General features: G+C 41.4%; 1 protein-coding gene across 1 annotated transcript in view; it reads left to right on the top strand.

The window, feature by feature from the left end:
• Nucleotides 1–23492, top strand: part of ttc23 (tetratricopeptide repeat domain 23) — a 28359-nt gene that overhangs the window by 2945 nt on the left and 1922 nt on the right. Inside the window, exons 4-10 of the mRNA XM_066701952.1 lie at nucleotides 693–849; nucleotides 4105–4230; nucleotides 13333–13492; nucleotides 14438–14546; nucleotides 15192–15319; nucleotides 16368–16517; nucleotides 23021–23103. Of these exons, the coding sequence (XP_066558049.1) occupies nucleotides 693–849; nucleotides 4105–4230; nucleotides 13333–13492; nucleotides 14438–14546; nucleotides 15192–15319; nucleotides 16368–16517; nucleotides 23021–23103 (913 nt within the window). The remainder of the gene's footprint in view (nucleotides 1–692; nucleotides 850–4104; nucleotides 4231–13332; nucleotides 13493–14437; nucleotides 14547–15191; nucleotides 15320–16367; nucleotides 16518–23020; nucleotides 23104–23492) is intronic.

Below are 23492 nucleotides of genomic sequence, written 5' to 3'. Positions count from 1 at the left end.
CTCTTGTGCTTTTCATTTAAGAAAATGAAATTAACTTTAGCAAGATTTAGTCTGAATGTCTTTACTATAATCTGATGTATTCTCAAATTGGTGTATTTTACATTGCACCACATTACATTTACACTACAATGAAAATAGTGCCTGCCCCCATGCAGCCAGGAGACCTGACATACTCCATTGTCTTTCTTAAATATTAGATGGGTAGCTATAACACACCCAAAAATCTCTGAAGAATCACGTTTCTGTGTTTTAAATTTTGTATTATTTGAATTCAATCATCTTTTCTGATTTTTTCCCCTTTTTTGAATGTGGGATTAATTTCCAAACTATCTTCAATGCACATTAATCTCCTATTGTTTGAAAGATGTAGCAACATGTAAAGATGCCTAGAACCATTACTGTAGGATCACTGCCAGTTTCATTTAGGTTTTGCAAACAATGGAAAATGGATAACCACACAAACTGGAAATAGGAAATAATTTGTATTTTCAAACAAAAACAAAAACCTAGGTGCCATACATCTTACTTATACACCACAGCAACACGTAAAGACGCATAAAACTATAATTTTAGGAATCACGCTACATGTCTACAGATCTAGATTAGGGCTATCGGCTTAGATTAGATTTTCTATTCCTACTTTCTCTAACTGGCATCTAAATCCCAGTTGCTAACCACTCTTTCTGGCACAGGACTGGCATTGCAAGCCCAGGAGCACACAGAGAAGGCCAGGACGGTCGCTGTCTCCAGCCCATTAGGTCCCCCAGATGGTGCAGAGAAACAGGGACTGCTGAAGTGTCTCATCACTATCTTCCACACGAAAGGAGGGGCTGCCCAACAGCTGGGCAAATATCCTTTTATCCCCCCAAGATTCCTCTGTAATGCCATAGCTTGGCTACGCTGTACAAGGAGCAGAACATTTGCCACATAGTATAAGATTAGGAGACTGTAATTTTAATTATTATTATTATTATTATTATTTATTTATTAGCACTTGCCCTTATCCAGGGCGACTTACAAAATATAATGATCTGTTGGATGGTCAAATTGGGATTTCATATAATGTAAAATACATTGATTTACTTGCAGTATCTTCTTTATATATAGATATATGCCTGCATGAAAGTAAACAGAAAGGTAAAAAAAATCTATTGTTGAAAGGAAATTTTAATTCAGCCCTGTACATGAGCTTGGGTTCAGTCATACAGACATTCTCAAATTTGTTGGTACCCTAACAGCTCATTGAAATAATGCTTCATTCCTCCTGAAAAATTATTAAATTAAAAGCTATTGCATCATGTATACTTGCATGCCTTTGGTATGTCATAGAATGAAGCAAAGAAGCTATGAAAATAGATTCTACAAAGATATTCTAAAATGGCCTGGATACATTTGTTGGTACCCCTTAGGAAAGATAATAAATAATTGGATTACAGTGATATTCCAAACTATTTCATTTCTTTAATTAGTATCACACGTCTCTAATCTTGTAATCAGTCATTCAGCCTATTTAAATGGAGGAAAGTAGTCACTGTGCCGTTTGGTATCATTGTGTGCACCACACTGAACATGGACCAGAGAAAGCAAAGGAGAGAGTTGTCTGAGGAGATCAGAAAGAAAATAATAGACAAGCATGGTAAAGGTAAAGGCTACAAGACCACCTCCAAGCAGCTTGATGTTCCTGTGACAACAGTTTCAAATATTATTAAGAAGTTCAAGGTCCATGGAACTGTAGCCAACCTCCCTGGGCGCGACCGCAAGAGGACAATCGACCCCAGATTGAACAGAAGGATAGTGCGAATGGCAGAAAAAGAACCAAGCATAACTGCCAAAGAGATACAAGCTGAACTCCAAGGTGAATGTACGTCAGTTTCTGATCACGCCATCCCTCGCTTTTTGAGTGAAAGTGGCCTTCATGGAAGACTCCACTTTTGAAAGAAAAACATAAAAAAGCCAGACTGGAATTTGCTAAAATGCATATTGACAATCCACAATCCTTCTGGGAGAATGTCCTTTGGACAGATGAGTCAAAACTGGAGCTTTTTCGCAAGTCACATCAGCTCTATGTTAGTAGATGAAAAGATTAAGCTTTCAAAGTGTGAGTTTTTTTTTTTGGCAGAACTGCTTGTAATCCCTGCAGCTGTGGCAGACACAAAACATGATATTCGTACAGTATGTGCTAAACTACCTTCCCCTTCCCTGCCACCCCAATCACAAATATATTATGTGTTGCACATCCTCGGACAATAACATTCCCACGAGGCATGACGTGCACCTGCTTGTGGGAACACTGCAAAACTTTTTCTTTCCCAAACGCAATGAATCATTACTATTATATTGTGTAACTACGTATCGGGACTGCCCCGTAACTGTTGCAGAAGTTGTTTGTTAGACTGTATAAGGCTGTGTGAAACTTTCAATAAACTGAAGATAAATTAATGGAAAAGAACACCATACCTACAGTGAAACATGGAGGAGGCTCGGTTATGTTTTGGGGCTGCTTTGCTGCGCCTGGCACAGGATGCCTTGAATCTGTGCAGGGCACAATGAAATCTCAAGACTATCAAGGCATTCTGGAGTGAAACGTCGCAGGTCATGGGTCCTCTGACAGGATAATGACTCGAAACACACAGCTAAAAGCACCCAAGAATGGATAAGAACAAAACATTGGACTGTTCTAAAGTGGCCTTCTATGAGTCCTGATCTGAATCCTATCGAACATCTATGGAAAGAGCTGAAACTTGCAGTCTGCTCAGGAAGAGTGGGCCAAACTACCTGTTAACAGGTGCAGCAGTCTCATTGAGAGCTACAGAAAAGTTTTGATTGCAGTGATTGCCTCTAAAGGTTGTGCAACAAAAGATTAGGTTGAGGGTCCCATCATTTGTGTCCATGCCATTTTCATTTGTTTTATTATTTACAATATTATGTTGAAAAACAAAATCAAAAGCAAAGTCTGATTTCTATTAAATATGGAATAAACAATGGTGGATGCCAGTTACTTTTGTCAGTTTCAAGTTATTTCAGAGGAAATTGTGCATTCTTTGTTTTTTGTGGAGGGGTACCAACACATTTTAGCAGTCTGTATAAAGCAAGGGCAACAATGGTGTTCAAAAGCCCAGTGGGGTTTTATTTGCTGTGGATAAGTTTTACAAGTACAGTGCAGTCACAATCCATTGAACTATTAGGGTGATTGGGCTGTTTGATACTCGTGAGATTTTCAAAACTCATGACTTTCGCATCTGGTCATATCCGGTCACATCTATGTACAGATGGTCATAAAATACCTTTAAAAGACTATAATGCACATTAATGAAGCATAATTCACAGTTAATATTAAGCTGTTTTTGATCATTGGTAAGCATCATTTGACATAAATAAGCTTTGCAAATTGTAGGACACAAAATGTACTGTGTACTGAACTTTTTCCTTCCTTGTTTTAGATCCTTGGTGCTTCTCCTTTGCCATAGTTATTATTGAAAGGATAAGAATTGCGAGGGGAATCAAAGTTGGCAAAATAATTTGTTTCCATAGGGATTGAAATCAACGCACCGCATGCTGTGAAAGTCTGTGCAGGACTGAAACAGCTGGTCGCGAGTGTGAGTTACACCACATCAGGCTGTGTTCCTATGTATGCTTAGGAATATCACAGTGAGTTGTGGAGATATGCCATTGGTTTCTATGAAGCGGTTTTCATATTTTGATTTCAAGATTTCAAAACTTTGTGTATTTGAAACTTTGTGACTGCATTGCACTCAGTTTCACCAGCATCAATGTAAAACATCTAAGAAACTAATATGGCCACCACAACCTGACTTCACGGGGCTGTTCACTCTGAGTAGGGGAAGGAATCAGGGCTTATAGCACTTTTATTAGGTAGGGAGGCCAAACTTCACCCACCAGTAGTCAATAAGTAGACTTGTACAATTCATGCTTTTTTGCAAATACTCATTTCAAGTTATCTTCTTTATATTGTTTTATTTTATTATTTAAAAAATATATACCATTGTGGGTAGGCAAGGTTTCTGCTCTGTTCTGCATTATATCTGCAGGTCTAACAGAGATAAAGGGAACAGTGGCTATAGATGTTTCCTTAACACTGAGCACTCTGAAGGATGCTGAGCATTGCCTGGAGAGAGCAGAGAGGATTGTGGGGGAGCTTCAGAAGCTGGAAGGAGTGAGCAGGGAAGAAACGGCCAGTGCCGAGTGTGACATCGCCATGAGCTTTGCCAGGTAGGAGAGCTTTGGGAAATGAATGAAACATGAAAGCTCAGGTGGAACTTTTTTTTTTTTTAATTTAGAATTTAAAATCACCAATTTCACTTCTATACCCTCCCAAATTGGAAAAGACGTTTGCTCATTAACTGATGACTCCATTACGTATGTAGGCAGTATAGGTGGTATAGAGGGTAAGGTACTTGTTTACATGAGGGTTCCCACTTCAAGCTGTGTGTCTGCCGCTCGACAGGTGTGTGTTGCCATGAGCAAGCACTCATGTCTCTGCAACAGTAATGCCTTCACATTTTGGTCACCAGTTTGTAATGTGAAATATTATCTTGACAGAGAATTCTAACAGTATGTTTGCCACTTTAAATGTGTATAGGCCATAGTCCAGAAATCCCCAAATTATCAACTTCTAAAGATATGGAACAATTGCATTTTGTGGGACTACGCAACTATTATTTTCAGTCGACGAGTATTTTGAAAAAAACCTGAGCATCCTGCCTGCAGCTTTCCAGTACCATACCTGGCCATTCGTGACTTATTACATTATTTCCAGATGTTATTTTTATTATTATTATTATTATTTCTTGGCAGATGCCCTTATCCAGGGCGATTTACAACATAATGTGACCACAACAGATGTGGTCTGAAACTTATTTTTGTTCCATTTGATTAATGTGTATAAGTGACCCATACAGTAATGCTGGCTGGTGGTTGAATTGTGCTTTTGTGTTTTTGCACGATTATTACAATACAAAATGTGGACGTTTAACCACCAGAGGGAGCTCCAACACACAAGACCAAATTTGGAAGTAGTTCAAATGCATTACAGTGAGACTTCTAGAACATGTCTTGTTGACAACACATTTAACCCCTTTAATAGTGGGAGCATTGCTAAAATCAGCATTAAAAATGAAACACAAACTTGTCACAGGGCTTAGCAATATATATATATATATATATATAGTTGTGGTTTTTTTTCACAATAATTCCAAACAGGAAAAGTAGTTTCAAGTCAAGTAATGGACTAGATATAGAAATATAAATGTTCCTTCCAAACAAAGTAACTACACTATTAATCCTTAACTAGTAAGAAAATAGGTATTTGAACAGCATCCTATGTTTCACATCTGTCTGTTTCATATGAAAATGCACTTCACCTATAAGAATAAAAAATGCTACAGGGGATCAGCATGTTGTAGTTGGAATGTAACATGACCCAGGAGTGTAATCTAAAGATCTGAACTTGTTCATGTATGTGCATGTAGAGGTACTGTAATGGTTTTCCATGCTGCTATACACTACTGGTTAGTGACCTCTCAGCATTAGCCAGACTGCAGTTCACTGCAACATCTCCAAATAAAGCACTTAATGTTCCCAAATGAGACTCAACTGAGATCAATCATTCTCATCCTCTTATCTATAGACTTCTGTTAGATCTGCACATTTAAACTCAGTCACTATCAGAGAATTATGAGGAGAAAATTGCTTTGCCAAAGAAATGCTGGAAATTTGCCACAATATAAAAAGACTTGGAACTGTATGATGGCTTGCTTTTCTTTACTTCAAAAGCAAATGTGAATCATAAATTGAAAATCAAAGCAAAAAGTGTGAAGCTGTAGTCCTGCCAGACAGTGGCAACTGTTTAGTCTGTGCCGCACAACAGTACCTGTTATTTGTGCAGGTGTGCAGTACAAGGTCCAGCTGCTTTTTGAGAGCAGTGTGACTGTGATGCATACTGACACATCGAATAGCCACTGCAGGTAATGTCAGCTTTAGAAGAGGGGGTGGCAAGATGTGAGCAGGCAACCATAAAAAAAATCACAGCCTGATTATAAATATTTAAAGTTTGTTTGTTGTCTGTCATCAGCTCTAATGGCTCTATTTTAAAATGTTGATTTAATAAGATAAATACTGATTGTTTAAATTAAACAACAACAGGTGTTTCAAAGAGTTTTGCTCCAAAACAAAATATACTGTCACTAATATTCAATAACAATGAAAAAATGCTAATTAAGATATATATTATATACAATGCATACTCCACAACTTCAAAGTGAAACATTTTTTCTCGAAATTTGTAGAAAATTAAATAAAAATATAAATTGAAATGGCTTGATGGGATAAGTGTCCACCCTCCTTGTAAGAGCAATGCTAAATTAGCTCAGGTGTAACCAATCACCTTCAAAATCACACACCAAGTTAAGTGCCCTGCACCTGTGTTAAATTGTAGTGATTCACATGGTTTCAGGAGAAAATCCCCTCTGGGTAGTGTATTTTTAAAGTAAAGACTCAACCATGAGCACCAAGGAGCCTTCAAAATAACCCTGGGCCAAAGTTGTTGAAAGGCATTGAATATCACTTGGAGCACAGTCACGACTGCACTGGAGTGACTAAGGAACAAAAAGGTCAGAGTCCTGCCCTCAATCCAATCGAAAATTTGTAGTATGACTTGATGATTGTCCATTAATACTCCCCAAAGAACTTGACAGAGCTTGAACATTTTTGCAAAGAAGAATGGTCAAATGTTGCTAAATCTAGGTGTGCAAAGTTCAGAGATCTATCCCAACAAACTCACACTTGTAATTGCCACCAAAGGTGCTTCCATCAAGTATTAACTCAGGGAGATATTTCAGTTTTGTATTTTTAATATATAAAATTATTCACATAAATATACATTTATCAGTGTAGATAAACTGAACAAATCCTCATTTAAATGCATGAACCTGGCAATGACACAACAAAAATGTGAATATTCAAGGGGATGTAGACATATATACACAGTTTTGATTTGTATATACACCGATCAGCCATAACATTATGACCACCTGCCTAATATTGTGTAGGTCCCCCTTTTGCCGCCAAAACAGCCCTGACCCATCGAGGCATGGACTCCACTAGACCTCTGAAGGTGTGCTGTGGTATCTGGCACCAAGACGTTAGCAGCAGATCCTTTAAGTCCTGTAAGTTGTGAGAGCCTCCATGGATCGGACTTGTTTGTCTAGCACATCCCACAGATGCTAGATTTGGATTGAGATCTGGGGAATTTGGAGGCCAAGTCAACACCTTGAACTCAAGATTCATCAGACCAGGCCACCTTCTTCCATTGCGCCGTGGTCCAGTTCTGATGCTCACGTGCCCATTGCAGGCACTTTGGGCAGTGAACAGGGGTCAGCATGGGCACCCTGACTGGCCTGCGGCTACGCAGCCCCATACACAACAAACTGCGATGCACTGTGTGTTCCGACGCCTTTCTATCAGAACCAGCATTCACTTTTTCAGCAATTTGAGCTACAGTAGCTCGTCTGTTGGATTGGACCACACGGGCCAGCCTTCGCTCCCCACGTGCATCAATGAGCCTTGGCCGCCCATGACCCTGTCGCCGGTTCATCACTTCTCCTTCCTTGGACCACTTTTGATAGGTACTGACCACTGCAGACCGGGAACACCCCACAAGAGCTGCAGTTTTGGAGATGCTCTGACCCAGACGTCTAGCCATCACAATTTGGCCCATGTCAAAGTCGCTCAGATCCTTTCGCTTGCCCATTTTTCCTGCTTCTAACACATCAACTTTGAGGACAAAATGTTCACTTGCTGCCTAATATATCCCACCCACTGACAGGTGCCATGATAACGAGATTATCAGTGTTATTCACTTCACCTGTCAGTGGTCATAATGTTATTGCTGATTGGTGTATGTGGGTAGCACTGTGGTATAATGGTTATTGCTACTGGGACCCAGGTGTGGAGGTTGGATGTTTTCCCCACGTCTGTGTGGGTTTTCTCCGGGTACTTTTTTGTACTTAAACTGCCTCCACCACAATCCCTGACTTATTTATTTATTAACCAATCAATGACATTTCAGTTAATCACTACCCACTTGGCTGTGCAGGAGCAGAAGCCTTTGATTGTCTGGATGGAAGTCCTAATAGCTAAGGAAGTCTGGGACTGGGAACCCGGCTGTAAGCCTTGAGTGCATTGAGACTTTCAGAAAAGAAGCAAAATGTAGGCTATTCTTCGTCTCTCCACGACGTGAATGCCTACTCAGTTGGAATGCTAGCTTCTTTTTCCCTCCCCTATTTAACATAATTCGGTCCACATAGGGAAGGATGTGGCCCAGCAGACAGCACAGTGTGGAGGCTGTGGAAAGAGGCTAGTACGCACAGGAGGACAGGTCATTAAATATGATAGGAAGTCTGCCTGGTATAGCTGAGCAAGTTGATATTGTGGCGAACTGCTCCAATGCCCTTAATTATTCAGCTGAACTCACTTCCCTCATTTCAGATTAAGCTCTAGATCAGTGGTTCCCAACCCTGGCCCTGGAGGACCCTCTACCCTACTGGTTTTTGTTCCAGCCGAGCTCAGAGTTACTTAATTGAACCCTTAATCAAACTAATAATGTCTTAAATCAGAGCCATGTAATGATTTTAAACAGTAGGGGTTTTAAGTTAAGTATAGAATTGTATAAAGAATGTATTAAAGAACCAACTGTTGTATTACACAATTTAAAAATCTAAGCAGATTATTACCTCAATTTAGGTTGAATTAAGGCAGGGGTTTTCAAACCGGTCCTAGAGTACCCCCTGCCCTGCTGGTTTTTGTTCCAACCTAGGTCTTAATTATTTAATTGAATAGGATATTGCTTTGTTAGGTCAATTAAGGATTCAATTAAGCAATTAAGACCTCGGTTGGAACAAAAACCAGCAGGACAGGTGGTACTCCAGGACTGGTTTGAGAACCACTGAATTAGACTTCCGGGACAGCTTGTTTATCAGTGTCTATGGAGTATTTTTAAGTAGCAGTGGGTTAACGGTTCAGGGACAAAAATATTTTAGTAATCCAGGGACTGGAACATTGAAGAACCAACTCTGTGCTCTCCACCAGAGTCTGTGCAGCAGTTTCTGCTTCCAAACTACTGGCCTCCAAGTCTATAAGTAAACTTTATGTCAATGCACATTGTCCACAAAGACAAACTTAATAGGCAACAGAAAAAAAAAAAAAAAAAGATCCCCAATCAGATTGAATATTTGATTATGACATGAAAATTAGGTATGCCATTGTTGAAATTATCTGAAGTTTAAATGTCACTGAAACAAAGAACAATCCTGTGATTATAACCCCTCAAAAACAAGAGGAGATGACAAAAAACAACAATTGTCCAACTCCAAATGCCCATCTACATGCATCCAAATGGTTTGTTTTGGTATGCTGATAGTTTGTTTATTACTTTTGGAAGGAAAAAAATGTGCAAACTTGCACTGGAGCAAAAGCTTACTAAATCTAGCCCTTTGTTGCAGGATAAATATAACTTGGCTTCGATTAGAAGTATTAAGCCTGGGGCTGCAGCCCGATCCCAGTGTTTGCACAATCGGGAGGATTCACTCAAATGTAAGAACAATGGGAAAGGCACAGTGTGCTTTCAGGTCCAGTTAGCAGTTTAACTCTTCAGCCACTTGGTGTGGGAGATTATAGTCTATCATTAGGACCATATACATCATTCCAGGCATTTCAAAGCACAGAATCCAATTTTGTTATCAATGGGCAGGCACAATGTTAGAAGGGTTTGGTGCTAACATCAGATGCATAATGCTTGTGAGATTAAGGATCCTTGGATATTGTGATTAGATTATACGGATGTATTATAGAAACAATCTCCTGTCACATAAATAATTGACATTGGGTTTCTACCATAAAATAGATTGATAGATAGATGGAGATTGTGAAAGAGGTTCTGAGAATGATGAGAGCAGAAAGTTGGCAATATAGGCAAGGGCAGTGTATTGCACAGAGCACTCATCTTGAAGAAGACATTCATGAAAAGGGTTTTATGTGTTTATGTGAACTCGACCGTGTCCTCATAAAGATAATGTGGGGAAGTTGTAAAAAATATTATACCATGAGAAGTGCTGAATTAAAATCAATGGGAGCAATTATACAATGCATTAGTATAATACAATCTAATTTAGAATATTGTGCAGGGTTTTATATGGTTGCACTAGAATCAGTCCAAAGAAGTGCAACCAAATTAATTGCCAGCTTTAAAGCTTCATACACTGACACATTAAGGGAACGGAATGTCTTTAGTCTTGAACTAAGAAGACTACAAGAGAATGTTGAGATAATCATAATCCAGAGAGATGCTAACCCCGTTAACCCAAGGGACTCCTTTTGGATTAACAGTAAGACAAGGACCCAAACACGCAAGTGGAGATCAATAGGATGTGGTTTTAGGACTGAAACCAGGAGGAATGACTTTACACAAAGGGGTGTGGGTGTCTAGCACAAGCTGCCCAGCTGGGTTGTTGAAGCTGACTCTAGGTATCCTTCAAGGAATGTCTGGATATGATCCTTGGTATCATTAAGCTACTAGCAACCAAATGAGCAAAACAGGCTGAACAGTCCCCTTGTGTTTGACACCTTTATGTTCCTTTAGTAATCATAACACTGTGTTGTGGAAGCTGTTCACATTGTGTTACAGAGCAGTCCTCTACAGAATAAATTCCTAAATGGTGTCATAGTGGAAAACCTGATTGAAACCAGGGAACCATGTCTGACGGTTTTTACATTAGAAGTTTGTAGCAATGATTTTGATGTTTCTGTTAAGAATGAAATTGGGGGGGAAAAAACAACCATCATAATGTGGGCATGTCCATATGTGCTGTTGCACAGCTAAAAGCTGCTTGTAGCTGAACTCGGGACCTGGGTAGCATTGTACATGGATAGGCAGTATGTGCTGTTAAAAGCCAGGGTTTTCTTTGCTGACTTTGTTTGTGCAGGCAAACAGCATTCTTGGCAACCTCTGGTTGCTGCCCTATAAGGCCAGCTGGTTGCAGAGGGCATCACAGGCGCTGGAATTAATGATGCAAATGGCAGAGGAAGGGAACCGGGACTGTTCAGGATGCTGGAAAAACTTGTTTTGGATAATCTGATTTCCACAAAGGAGGAAGCTGATATAGTAGCCATTTACATGACACACACAATAGCTAGTCCTCCTGCCTCACTCCTGCTTCTTGCACACAATACATTATTGTGGCATTTTCTATTAGAGGCCAGTGAACCTCTGGGCTTGATACAAGTGGCAAATTCCTGTTTAAACTGGCACTAGAAAAGATTACCGTAATCGAAGTGCGCTGCCCTGTTTCTTGTCTAATAAAGCTGAACTGCCTCCGGAAGTCTTTGGTGTTAAAGGGCAAAGGGATTCGGAAGGCACTCCCAACATGCTCCACATGTTTGTCACAAATGTGAGGTTAAGTCCTTGACAAGACGAAATTGCTTAAGTGTTTATCCCAGAGCTTCTGTAACATTAAGCAAACTGAGTACAATGCCCACACAATGAAACACTGGTCATGTAAAGGTTATTCTGTAGACTGTGACAGTTGCCTTTTGAACAACATGGCGTGTCCAACCCTGGCCCTGGAGAATCCCCAGTCCAGGGTGCTGTTTAGGTCCCCCTTAAAAGATGTTTATAAAAACCTGGAAACACTGCATTCTGGTCCATTAAGTTACTTGTTTATTTAATCTATAACTAACTAACAATTACCAACGTGAGACATGAGCCTTCAGACAGTGGAGATTTATGGTGACGTATTGAAACAGATTGAGGATTGTTAGGATCAGTGCTAGACACATTTGATCAGCACAGAAGCTAGATTACAGTTGTATTACATAAGATTGTAGGTAATATCATATCACTATCTGCACTTGGTACTGAACTCAGTGCTGTCTGTTTACTGACATTGACATCAAGCCACTAATTTACACTATCTTTAAATAAAAGGGACAATGTTGTATGCTGGAACATTTACAAAATCTAGCCCTTTTTTTTTGGTCCTAATCTTTTTGCTGATTGCTGATACTGAGCAACATGAACCAGAATCTCGACGAGGGTGTGTTCTGCTGTGTGTGTGTGTGTATGTGTCCCTGAGTGCGAAATTCAATTGTGAATCCATTAAGAGGTCTAATTCCCCTTCTGTCCTTCTTGCCTGGGCGTTGTGGATTGATGAGCTTGTTTTCTGCTGGTCGGGATGATGTCAGTCTGCGCTCTGTGGCCGGCAGTTATTACCCAGAGAAGAGTGTGAGGGAAATAAGCAAGGACACAAGAGAAGCTTTTAAACCCATTGTCTGGGCTCTGCAAGTGGCCTGTGCACAGTGTTCAAAATGGCACCCGGCACTGTAAACGAATAGAACCAGTGTGCATGTTCATCTTCACTGGCTACATTCCTTGAAGGTCAGAATCCTGCTGTGTAAGTTGTACAAGAGACGCTCAAGCCTAATAAAGCCATCTCCATGGGCTCTGCTCTTGTTAGTCTCTCAGTGAGGCAGTGGACACATTTGCCAGCAGAGGAGGACCATTAATTTAGGGAGGTGCTGCTGTCTCTGACAGCACTTGGGAACTGACTTAAATTCTCTTTTCTTTTCAAAGGGTCTGGGAGCAATTCGTTTTCTCTTTTTAAGACAACACTTGAAATCTTCATATATTTTATCCCTTTTCTACCTGATTGCAGCCGAACTGCCCCATACTCTTAATTCTTGCCCTAAATTGCAAAGCTATAGCTTCAGTTTAATACTAAGTCTCATTCTAACCCTTGCCCAAATCTGAGTCACACCTCACACCTCTGCGAACCTTGCCCTTGCCCAACCTTAACTCTGCCTGTAATCTTCACCGTTGCCTAACACTGGCTATTGCTGTTTCCACAAGCCAGACTTTGAACTCTCATCCCCTAATCCTCTTCTACATTTCAATATGTTCCAATGCTAAGCAATTTGGGAGCTAGTCATAGAACACAAGAATATGGAATTAAACTGGTTTTAAAATGGAATTTAAAAAACAATAAATTGTCAGGGAGAGAGAAAGAGAGAGGAGACAATAATCGTTATATGATTGAGATTTTTTTTTATTGTCTGACACATCCATCCTAAGCCATTTCCAAAAGCACACAACACCCTTAGACATACCCCTTAAACTCCAAGCCATCAGTCTGAAGGGTAAGTCTAACTTACCTGTCTAGCTGTAAGTATACACTATCTCTGTGTAGAGAGGTCTGTTCTCTAACCCCCTTAGTCCATGCCAGGCATATGTCGATGAGGTGCTGTGTGTGTGTGTGTGTGCAGGCTGTACCAGAAGCAGGGGCAGTGGGCAGAGGCGCTGTGCCAGTGCGAGAGGGCCCTGAGGGTGGCAGAGGACAGGGCGGCCTGCTCAGTCCACAGGGAGATGGCTGCCATAGAACAGGCAGAGGGCCGGCTGGACAGAGCCATACAGCATCTCCTACAGGCAAGACACCAGCACTACAGGTGCACTGCTGTATTCTGCACAATGGGGGGTCACTTCTGCTGCAGTCCATCCAGTTCAGTTCTAAAAAATCTGAATGCATTTAGAAAATGCCACAATGCTTGTAATCTTGTGATTTTAGTTACATCATGAGCTCTCACATACCTAATTGAACTAATCATTTGTTTAATTGGTTACACTTAGGCCTGAGCAGGTGATGGATTAAAGAGACATATAAGTATCTGTAGATAGTAATCCCCCACTCCCACCCAGGACCAGATTTGGTGTCATCTTACGTTCATTAATTAGGTGTAGTTAAGTAAATAAATTGTTGATCCCAGTCAGGAATTCCATGTCCTTTGGTTTTACCAGTTCCTTAAATTAATTATCAGTAGATCAGACAATGTAAGAGCTGGTGGTGCTGTCCGCCTGACATTCCTGAATCTGCTCATAATGCAGACTTGATTTAGGCCAATGATCTCCAGTCTTGGTCCTGCAGATCCCTAGTCAGTTGGTTTTACTGGTTACTTTATCTCATCAATTTCTAAAAATGGGAACATGTGTTTGTTATAGCTCAGGCAAGTACAGTCAGTTCTTGAATGAAGGATAAGTCTGGCCCCTACGGGCTGAAGAGTATTCAAATGTTTTTTTTCCAGATGATCTTGAAATGATGTGATTTTCTAAAACACTGATGTCTCATGATTTATAGGTGACTTATACAATCACTACTGGATTGGCAGTTTGATGCAAGAACTAGACAACATCCTTGAAAGGTTTCATTAAATGTGTCCCCCCCGTTCTAAGTTGTAGAAGCTCTCAGGAACTAGAAACCCACCTCTCAGCCAACACCTCAAGGGAGAAACAAATCTAAATTAAATGTCTTGCATTGTTGTTCTGTTGTGCTCTCGGAGGTGATCCGTGTGCCTTGTTTTGTGGACTTTTTCACAGGCTCATTCCATGGCGCTGAGTCAGTGTCCGGCGGGGGGGCTGGAGGGGGCACACATTGCTCACAGCTTGGCTCTGGCCTACTCCACCGCTGGGGAGCCTGGGTACAATGGTAAGCCTGTTCACACCAGCCGTCTGTTTGCTAAATTGAATTGAGGGGCTAATTCTGCAGAACTGATTAGCAGTGTGTAATCAGGGGATGAATGCAGGGTTTCAATTGGCATCAGAATCCTTTGAGTCAAAACGTGTTAAAGCGCACTTTTAATAGACCCTTTAAGCCACTGGGCCCAACTCCCCACTAGTTAGATGTTTTTGCAGCTTAGATACAAGCTGGCAGAGAAGGCAGATGGCTTTGGCTGGGCTTTTTCTTTTCTTATATATTTTTTAAACATGAAAATGTCAGTGTGTAAAAAATCTTAACAAGAAAAACAACGAAGTTAGAACACAGATCACTTGCAATACAACTGAATGAGTTGTCACCAACTGCTGTTAACACATTTTCCTTTTCATCCTAGGACACCTGTATAAACCTGTGCAGTAGCTTTAAAAAAAAAAAAGATGTATTTCTCCTTATTGGCACAAACAATTGAATCAAATTCATGACTACAGGAACACTGTAAATAGAGTATTTAGGCCCGATTTCAGAAGGTAGAGTGCAATATGAATTTTTGTGGTGTACAGAGGTATTCTGGATTATGTTGAATCTAGCATCCCATATTCGTGTAGGTGCAATAATGAATAATTTCTCTTTGTTCAGACAGTGCAGTGCAGTTCTTTGAGGAGAGTCTAAGTGGCTATCGGAGCTCCCTAAAACCCCAGGATCCCACAGTCCTCTCAGTGCAGGACGACTACTGCCGCTATCTCATCCTCTCTGGGAACCAAGAGGTCAGAGCAACATCCACTGAGAGCCAATCACGCCTCCGTTCACCAATTGACAGGGCATCTCTGAATTGTCTGTGTACGAGTAAGAACCACATTAAAATGGTCAGCCCTGACATAGAGGTGCTTCAACTCCAGACATAAAATGGAGCAGGCCCAACCACATCTGCATCTAGTCCATTTTGTGCTTCGTGCCAAAGTGTTTACATAGATGGTCATGAGATGATATTGAGAGCGCTGTAGTGGACTCTGGTGAACTTTACACCATTTTAGCCTGTGTGTCAACCAAAGCGTTTTTTCCTGAGGTCGGCGTGTTTTCTCAATTGTTTGCAATGGGAGCGCCGCGTTTTTAAAACACCAGCAGCGTGACGTGGCGCTGAGCGTCTTTTTCACGCTGAGCATCGAGCGCTGCACGTTTTTTTTCACGCTGAGCACTGCGCGTTTTTTCCTGGTCGCCGAGAGTTGAAAAATGTTTGCTACGCTCGTCACTGTCACTTTTTACCCAGCTGTCCAATCACAGCGGAGGAGGGGCGGGACAAACACCATACTGACCGTCCGTCCTCTCTCTACGTCCTCTCCGCGGATATTCCATATCATTGCACTGAAACAGTGCTTGCAGCCGGGCGCTTTGGTGGACACACGGCCTTAATGTTGCAGCAATCCACATTTTCAGTTGTAAGTTTGCTTCAAGTTGTTTTGAATTCATTAAATTAAGTCATACCTTACGTCTATGAATTGAAACTGGAATGTAAGCATATGACATCATATCTGATAGATTAAGGGGATGACACAAATGCATCAGTTTCTACTGCAGCCACTGCAGCATCTTGAGAAAAATCAGAAATCAGGAGGGGAAAGACAAGGCTGTAAGAAAAGTACATTCTGAATGGAACCGCCAAAGCCTTCAGGTGCAAACACTTTTCGTTACTTATGTCCATCCCCTAGTTCAGGACAAATTCCTCAAAAAACGCAGAGCATGTGTTGTGCTGGAGTACAGCGACTGGTTGTATTGATCTGCGGAATGTTTCTTGCCCTCCCCTACTTGTACTTTCAGAGAGCTGTTACCCTGCTGAAGGAATCTCTGCCCCTGAAAAAAGTGACATTTGGAGAGCTTAGTGTAGAGGTGGCAGAGACGTACCAGATCCTTGGAGGGGTGGAGATGGCCCAGTGTCACGTCAGGAGAGCCTACAAAACATTGAAGAAGGTAAAGATCAGACACTCTTACCTTCACATGGATTCCCCTTATGCACACACAACATACACCGATCAGCCATAACATTATGACCACCTACCTAAAACAGCCCTGACCCATCGAGGCATGGACTCCACTAGACCTCTGAAGGTGTGCTGTGGTATCAGGCACCAAGACGTTAGTAGCAGATCCTTTAAGTCCTGTAAGTTGCGAGGTGGGGCCTCCATGGATCGGACTTGTTTGTCCAGCACATCCCACAGATGCTCCATTGGATTGAGATCTGGGGAATTTGGAGGCCAAGTCAACACCTTGAACTCGTGATTCATCAGACCAGGCCACCTTCTTCCATTGCTCACGTGCCCACTGTAGGCGCATTCGGCAGTGGACAGGGGTCAGCATGGGCACCCTGACTGGTCTGTGGCTACGCAGCCCCATACGCAACAAATTGCGATGCACTGTGTGTTCTGACACCAGAACCAGCATTAACTTTTTCAGCAATTTGAGCTACAGTAGCTCATCTGTTGGATCGGACCAAACGGGCCAGCCTTCGCTCCCCACGTGCATCAATGAGCCTTGGCCGTCCATGACCCTGTCGCTGGTTCACCGCTTTTCCTTCCTTGGACCACTTTTGATAGGTACTGACCACTGCAGACCGGGAACTCCCCCCAAGAGCTGCAGTTTTGGAGATGCTCTGACCCAGTTGTCTAGCCATCACAATTTGGCCCTTGTCAAAGTCGCTCAGATCCTTACACTTGCCCATTTTTCCTGCTTCTAACACATCAACTTTAAGGACAAAATTTTCACTTGCTGCCTAATATATCCCACCCACTGACTGCCATGATAACGAGATTATCAGTGTTATTCACATCACCTGTCAGTGGTCATAATGCTATGGCTGATCGGTGTATGTTATACAAGTATGCACCTGGCAGATAACCAACATGATGCTCATAGGGAGACTCAAGAGACAGAGCACAGGAAAGCAAAGCTGTTTATAGTAACCTCTTCGAAAGTGAATAGACCTGAGACCACCTGTCACTACTCTCTGAGGGAAAATTATCAATAAGCTAAACCTGCAAATTACACTTCTTAGCCAAAGTGCATAAATGCCTGAGAGCTTTCCTCTAAATGCAGCCTCGATTACTGAAGAAATGTTTTACTATACTGTTTAATTTACAGGAAAATAAACATTAGATGTGATGAAGTACAACATCACTCAGCAATAGATTCTTGTAATGAATGAACACTAATAAAAACTTGGTCTGCCACTAAATTTAGATTATTCGACTAGATTAAAATTAATAGATTGCCATTAATAAATGAAATAGTATTTCTAAAATCTAAAATGGAAAACAATCAAGCAAACTCACCTGTGTCAAACTCTCTTCTTCTGTTGTTGTCAGTGCTGTAAGTTTGGTTTCAGAATCGGGGGACACACATCCACTACGCCCATGGAGCCGGGTTCACATTATTGGTGGGGACTATTAAATGTTCGTCCCCCCCTAAACCTACACCTATGGTTGTTATAACTTGAGTATTCAGTTACTAAATTTAATGTTTGGATTATCTAAAATATTTACCTTTTATTATTTTGTGTAGCATTCATAGATACTGTACCCACAAACCTTTTTGAGAGACTCAGTATTATCCACTTCATCATGTAATTGGACCAATTAAGTAGCTGAACTGAAACAACTTAACTGCTGGGCTGGAACAAATATGACAGTACAGCCCCTCGCAGCTGACTTTAATACCACTGCTCAAATCAGCTGAATTACCAGTCCTTGGCCTGGAATTTAATAGGGCTGGTTATGTTGGCAGGGCCCCTGACTGGCTGATTGACTAGCCAATGAAAACACATGTAACCATATCTAGAGCCAGTGACACAGCCAATGAGACCATAAAAATGTCACTGAAGTGCAAGGATGCCGTTCTTCCGTTCCACAACAACATTATATGAAATTAAGTTTTCTTGCAATTCCCCTTACAGAATAACTTTCTTAGTGAAGGGCAGTTGTGGATAATCAATGATACTTCTCCCGTCCTATGAAACTCCCCTTTTAAAACCAGACGCAGCCTCCTAGCTGCTGGGTTGTTACAGATTTTCAGTCGGTTCTGAAAATTATCTGCAGGAAATGTACCTTCCCATTATGTAAAATGTATGTCTTTTCAAAGACATGAAACTCCCATATAAGTTTGATGCTCAAACTTGACCCACTCAAAGAAAACACTGAAGCACATAAGGATGAAATATAAGTTCTTGCGATCAGCTCTGGGGGGTGGCACCTGCTGGGAGAAGGGGGATTTCTAGGGCATATAAATGTGACACCAAGCTAACTAGGATGTGTGTCCCATTGTGAGAAGTTATTTTAATGACACGTCTTTCCCATAATGACTTCTGATCCTCGTGCTGATCCTACTTTGATTTACGACACTGCCTTTTTACTATCCCTGGCTCAGGAGCTATTTAAGAGGGTGTCAGATTTCGCAGAGTGACCCCATGCTTTCTCAATAGGTGTGGTGTGAAAGATGGGGCCCTTCTGTTTCTCTCACACTTACCTTCAATAATAGAAAGACTGACCACATCCATACATTCCAAAGAATCCCTATGATACAGGGAGTGCACTGTGTGTGTGTAATGGAAACAATCATTCTTACAAAGCCTCAAAATAACATTTACCTTTTTAAAAACATTTTATGTACTGCTCGGTAGTGTACAAAATATAGATTATGAATAGGTAATAGTACATTTTTGCTGTTTTGCTTTTTAAATTGTCAGTATGGCCATAGTATGTAGTGGCGAAGGGTTAAAGAATAAAGCCTTGCTACAAATAGAACTGACTTTGTTCCTTTAGATTTGAATTGAGTTTGAATTAGTTAATTTAATTAGTTAATTGAATCATGTTTGTCAAATTAAGGATTTTGTATTTCGTAAAGGAAACAAATTGCAGCAAAATGTAAACCTAGAACATTGTGATATACACTCACCTAAAGGATTATTAGGAAGACCTGTTCAATTTCTCATTAATGCAATTATCTAACCAACCAATCACATGGCAGTTGCTTCAATGCATTTAGGGGTGTGGTCCTGGTCAAGACAATCTCCTGAACTCCAAACTGAATGTCTGAATGGGAAAGAAAGGTGATTTAAGCAATTTTGAGCGTGGCATGGTTGTTGGTGCCAGACGGGCCGGTCTGAGTATTTCACAATCTGCTCAGTTACTGGGATTTTCACGCAAAACCATTTCTAGGGTTTACAAAGAATGGTGTGAAAAGGGAAAAACATCCAGTATGCGGCAGTCCTGTGGGCGAAAATGCCTTGTTGATGCTAGAGGTCAGAGGAGAATGGGCCGACTGATTCAAGCTGATAGAAGAGCAACTTTGACTGAAATAACCACTCGTTACAACCGAGGTATGCAGCAAAGCATTTGTGAAGCCACAACACGTACAACCTTGAGGCGGATGGGCTACAACAGCAGAGGACCCCACCGGGTACCACTCATCTCCACTACAAATAGGAAAAAGAGGCTACAATTTGCACAAGCTCACCAAAACTGGACAGTTGAAGACTGGAGAAATGTTGCCTGGTCTGATGAGTCTCGATTTCTGTTGAGACATTCAGATGGTAGAGTCAGAATTTGGCGTAAACAGAATGAGAACATGGATCCATCATGCCTTGTTACCACTGTGCAGGCTGGTGGTGGTGGTGTAATGGTGTGGGGGATGTTTTCTTGGCACACTTTAGGCCCCTTAGTGCCAATTGGGCATCGTTTAAATGCCACGGCCTACCTGAGCATTGTTTCTGACCATGTCCATCCCTTTATGACCACCATGTACCCATCCTCTGATGGCTACTTCCAGCAGGATAATGCACCATGTCACAAAGGTCGAATCATTTCAAATTGGTTTCTTGAACATGACAATGAGTTCACTGTACTAAACTGGCCCCCACAGTCACCAGATCTCAACCCAATACAGCATCTTTGGGATGTGGTGGAACGGGAGCTTCGTGGCCTGGATGTGCATCCCACAAATCTCCATCAACTGCAAGATGCTATCCTATCAATATGGGCCAACATTTCTAAAGAATGCTTTCAGCACCTTGTTGAATCAATGCCACGTAGAATTAAGGCAGTTCTGAAGGCGAAAGGGGGTCAAACACAGTATTAGTATGGTGTTCCTAATAATCCTTTAGGTGAGTGTATATCCAAAGTGCAGCACAAAAAATGTTGTTGTTTTTTTAACTGCATGCATGGAGAAACAAACTGCTGCCCTTTACAGAAGTCATTAAATCAAAGACAAGAATCTTCTGTGAATTCATAAATTTCTTTGTGTAAATGATCTAATTAATGTAAGTAACTTACTTATTCTACCGGTTGCCTTTTATGATGTCAATACACTCACATTGTGTGAAAATAATACTAGGCCTGCTTTTTACTTCATGTCAGGGCTGACCCTCCTGAAGGAGTTTCATGTTCTTGCTGGCAGTTGTGGGAGAAAAGGAACAAACTTGAAAAGCAAGATGGTTTTACTGATTATGTTTTGTCCGTATTTCCGGTCCAAATAATCAATTTGAGAAGGGAAGGAATGGCACATAAATGGGGAAATCCTGGATACTCAGAACAGCATGCCTTTATAAGAAGGTGGCTTGTTGCTATGTTGCTTTGTTGTGGTATCCAAGCACAAGGGGCTCCAAGTATCCCACTCTGAATCACAGCTAACTGACGCTGCAGCTTTTAAGGCCAGTAACCTTTCCAAATTGCCCCTGATAGATAACAGTGAGTGTTGATATCATGTTCTGTTACCAGTAATCATGACAACAGCTGTGGTAACGTAGCGATTTCGATTTAGAAACCTGGAATTCCTCCAAAGTATCTATGGCCACGAGCAGGAAAGAGCACAGCAGGAAATGAGGGTATGGCCATATTTTCTTTGATGAATACTCAGCCACAGGACCTGTGAAGCAGTTAGCCCCTTTGAGTATGGCTTGAAATCAGGGGAGAAAGAGTAGAACACATACACACATTTTCTCTTCAGTTCAAAATTAATTTCCATTTCATCATCCTTGGCAGCGATGGGACCTGACCACAGCCCTGTTAATAGGCAAACCCACTTTTCCAAAACCCTTCTATTCTCTCACAACACAGTGGAGCTTTTTGCAGCCCAGTTTTCCTTGGTCTACTATAGATCTGCATTTGTGCTGCTGCTATTTGATTCGGATCTTTAAGCAGGTCACAGTTGGCTCCTACTATTCCATAACACTGTCAGCACCGACTTGCATTAGAGGCGTATCACTATAGCTTCAGTAAATGTTTTGAAAATGTTGTTTATTTTAAAGCTGATCTCTTTTCTCCTGAGGGAGTAACAGTGTCTTAATATGCAACAGCTAGCTCAGGTGGTAATAAGCTTGAGATGACTGGTTACCATGACTGGTGTACAGAGGATTGAAGTATTGCAGTGAGCGGCCTCAACAACAGATCTGTATGAGATACAACACCATGCATGAAAAGGATCCGGCACCAACACAGAAGCATCTGCTAGCTTGGCCTTGTGAATCGCACAGAGGCTGACATAGATACTCTTGGGAGATATTTATGGCAAGGGTGCAGGGATGTGTCCCCCCGTGGTTGGGATTGCGCCTTTTACTGGCAGAGCTTTGTAGCTGTCGTATCTTATCAACTGCACATTGTAATCCCAAGCAGATGTAGAGATTGCTACCGGACCACTACAGGAATATCCTGACACTGGTCTAAAGACCCTGTCTTTTATTTCCTGATGTCCTTGCCTTTAGGGGGGGAGGGGGTTATTCGCGGTTATTAAGAGGACTCTGATGAACACTCTGGATGTGGTTTGATATCTCGGTGCCAGACTCTGAAGTGTCATATTACTCCCATCCTTGCCGTTTCCTTTTTTAAAAAACAGAATAGGGACTTTAACCCTTTTCAGGGCAGGCCAACTCTAAGGAAGAGGACAACAACAATAGTATTTCTGAATCTTAGGCTAACCATATGTATGTATTCTTTTAAGGACCATGTTCATGAAACATTTACCACAACATTGAGTCTCTAGCTCTACTTTTATTTTATCAGTAAGACAACAGCCATCTTTTCTTATCCTATATGTTACAGAAAGAGAAAACCTCTCTCCAAGATGCTTAATCTTTTAATCACTTCCTGATTTTCTGATTGATTCTGAGTGCTCTGGTTGGGCATTATCCTGTTATTGTTTAAAAGGTGGCCTGGTGCCTATATAGGGCAGGGGGGTCTATCTCTAACTATTAACTCTATAACAAATTATTGGAGTCACTGCGTCTTTACTGTTATTGTTCAAAAGCACATGTTAATAATGTTGAAACATGAACTCACTTACCTGGTCACTTGTCACTGACCTCAACAGCTGGCGTTTTTCTGTGTCTGTAGGGTCACACAGGTGCTGTAGACAGATGTCTCTCGCAGCGATTTCAGTCCAGTCTTGGTGATGTCTACTAGAGTGGCTCCTCTTCTCTCTCTTTCCAGTGCCTGGAGATTCAGAGCCTTCTGTTGGGCCCCCAGCACAGAAAGACCAGGAGCACACAGCGCACCGTGGACAAGCTGGCCAGGTATGTCATCCACCCTCCTCTCCTTCGCTGCCCTCCTCTGCCATCTTTCATTCACTTGAAACAGGAAAGTGTTATATACAGTACTGTGCAAAAGTTTTAGGCAGGTGTGAAAAAATGCTGTAGAGTAAGAATGCTTTCAAAAATAGACATGTTAATATATATTAATTATATTTATCAATTAACTAAATGCAAAGTGAGTGAACAGAAGACAAATCTAAATCAAATCCATATTTGGTGTGACCACCCTTTGCCTTCAAAACAAAGGCAGGTAGGTTGGCCCAAACATCTTGGAGAACTAACCACAGTTCTATGGATTTAGGCAGCCTCAGTTGCTTCTCTCTCTTCATGAAATCCCAGACAGACTCGATGATATTGAGATCAGGGCTCCG

This window comes from Amia ocellicauda, chromosome 4 (assembly GCF_036373705.1).
Source record: "Amia ocellicauda isolate fAmiCal2 chromosome 4, fAmiCal2.hap1, whole genome shotgun sequence".
NCBI lineage: Eukaryota > Metazoa > Chordata > Actinopteri > Amiiformes > Amiidae > Amia > Amia ocellicauda.
This window is presented reverse-complemented; position numbering and strand designations above follow the sequence as displayed.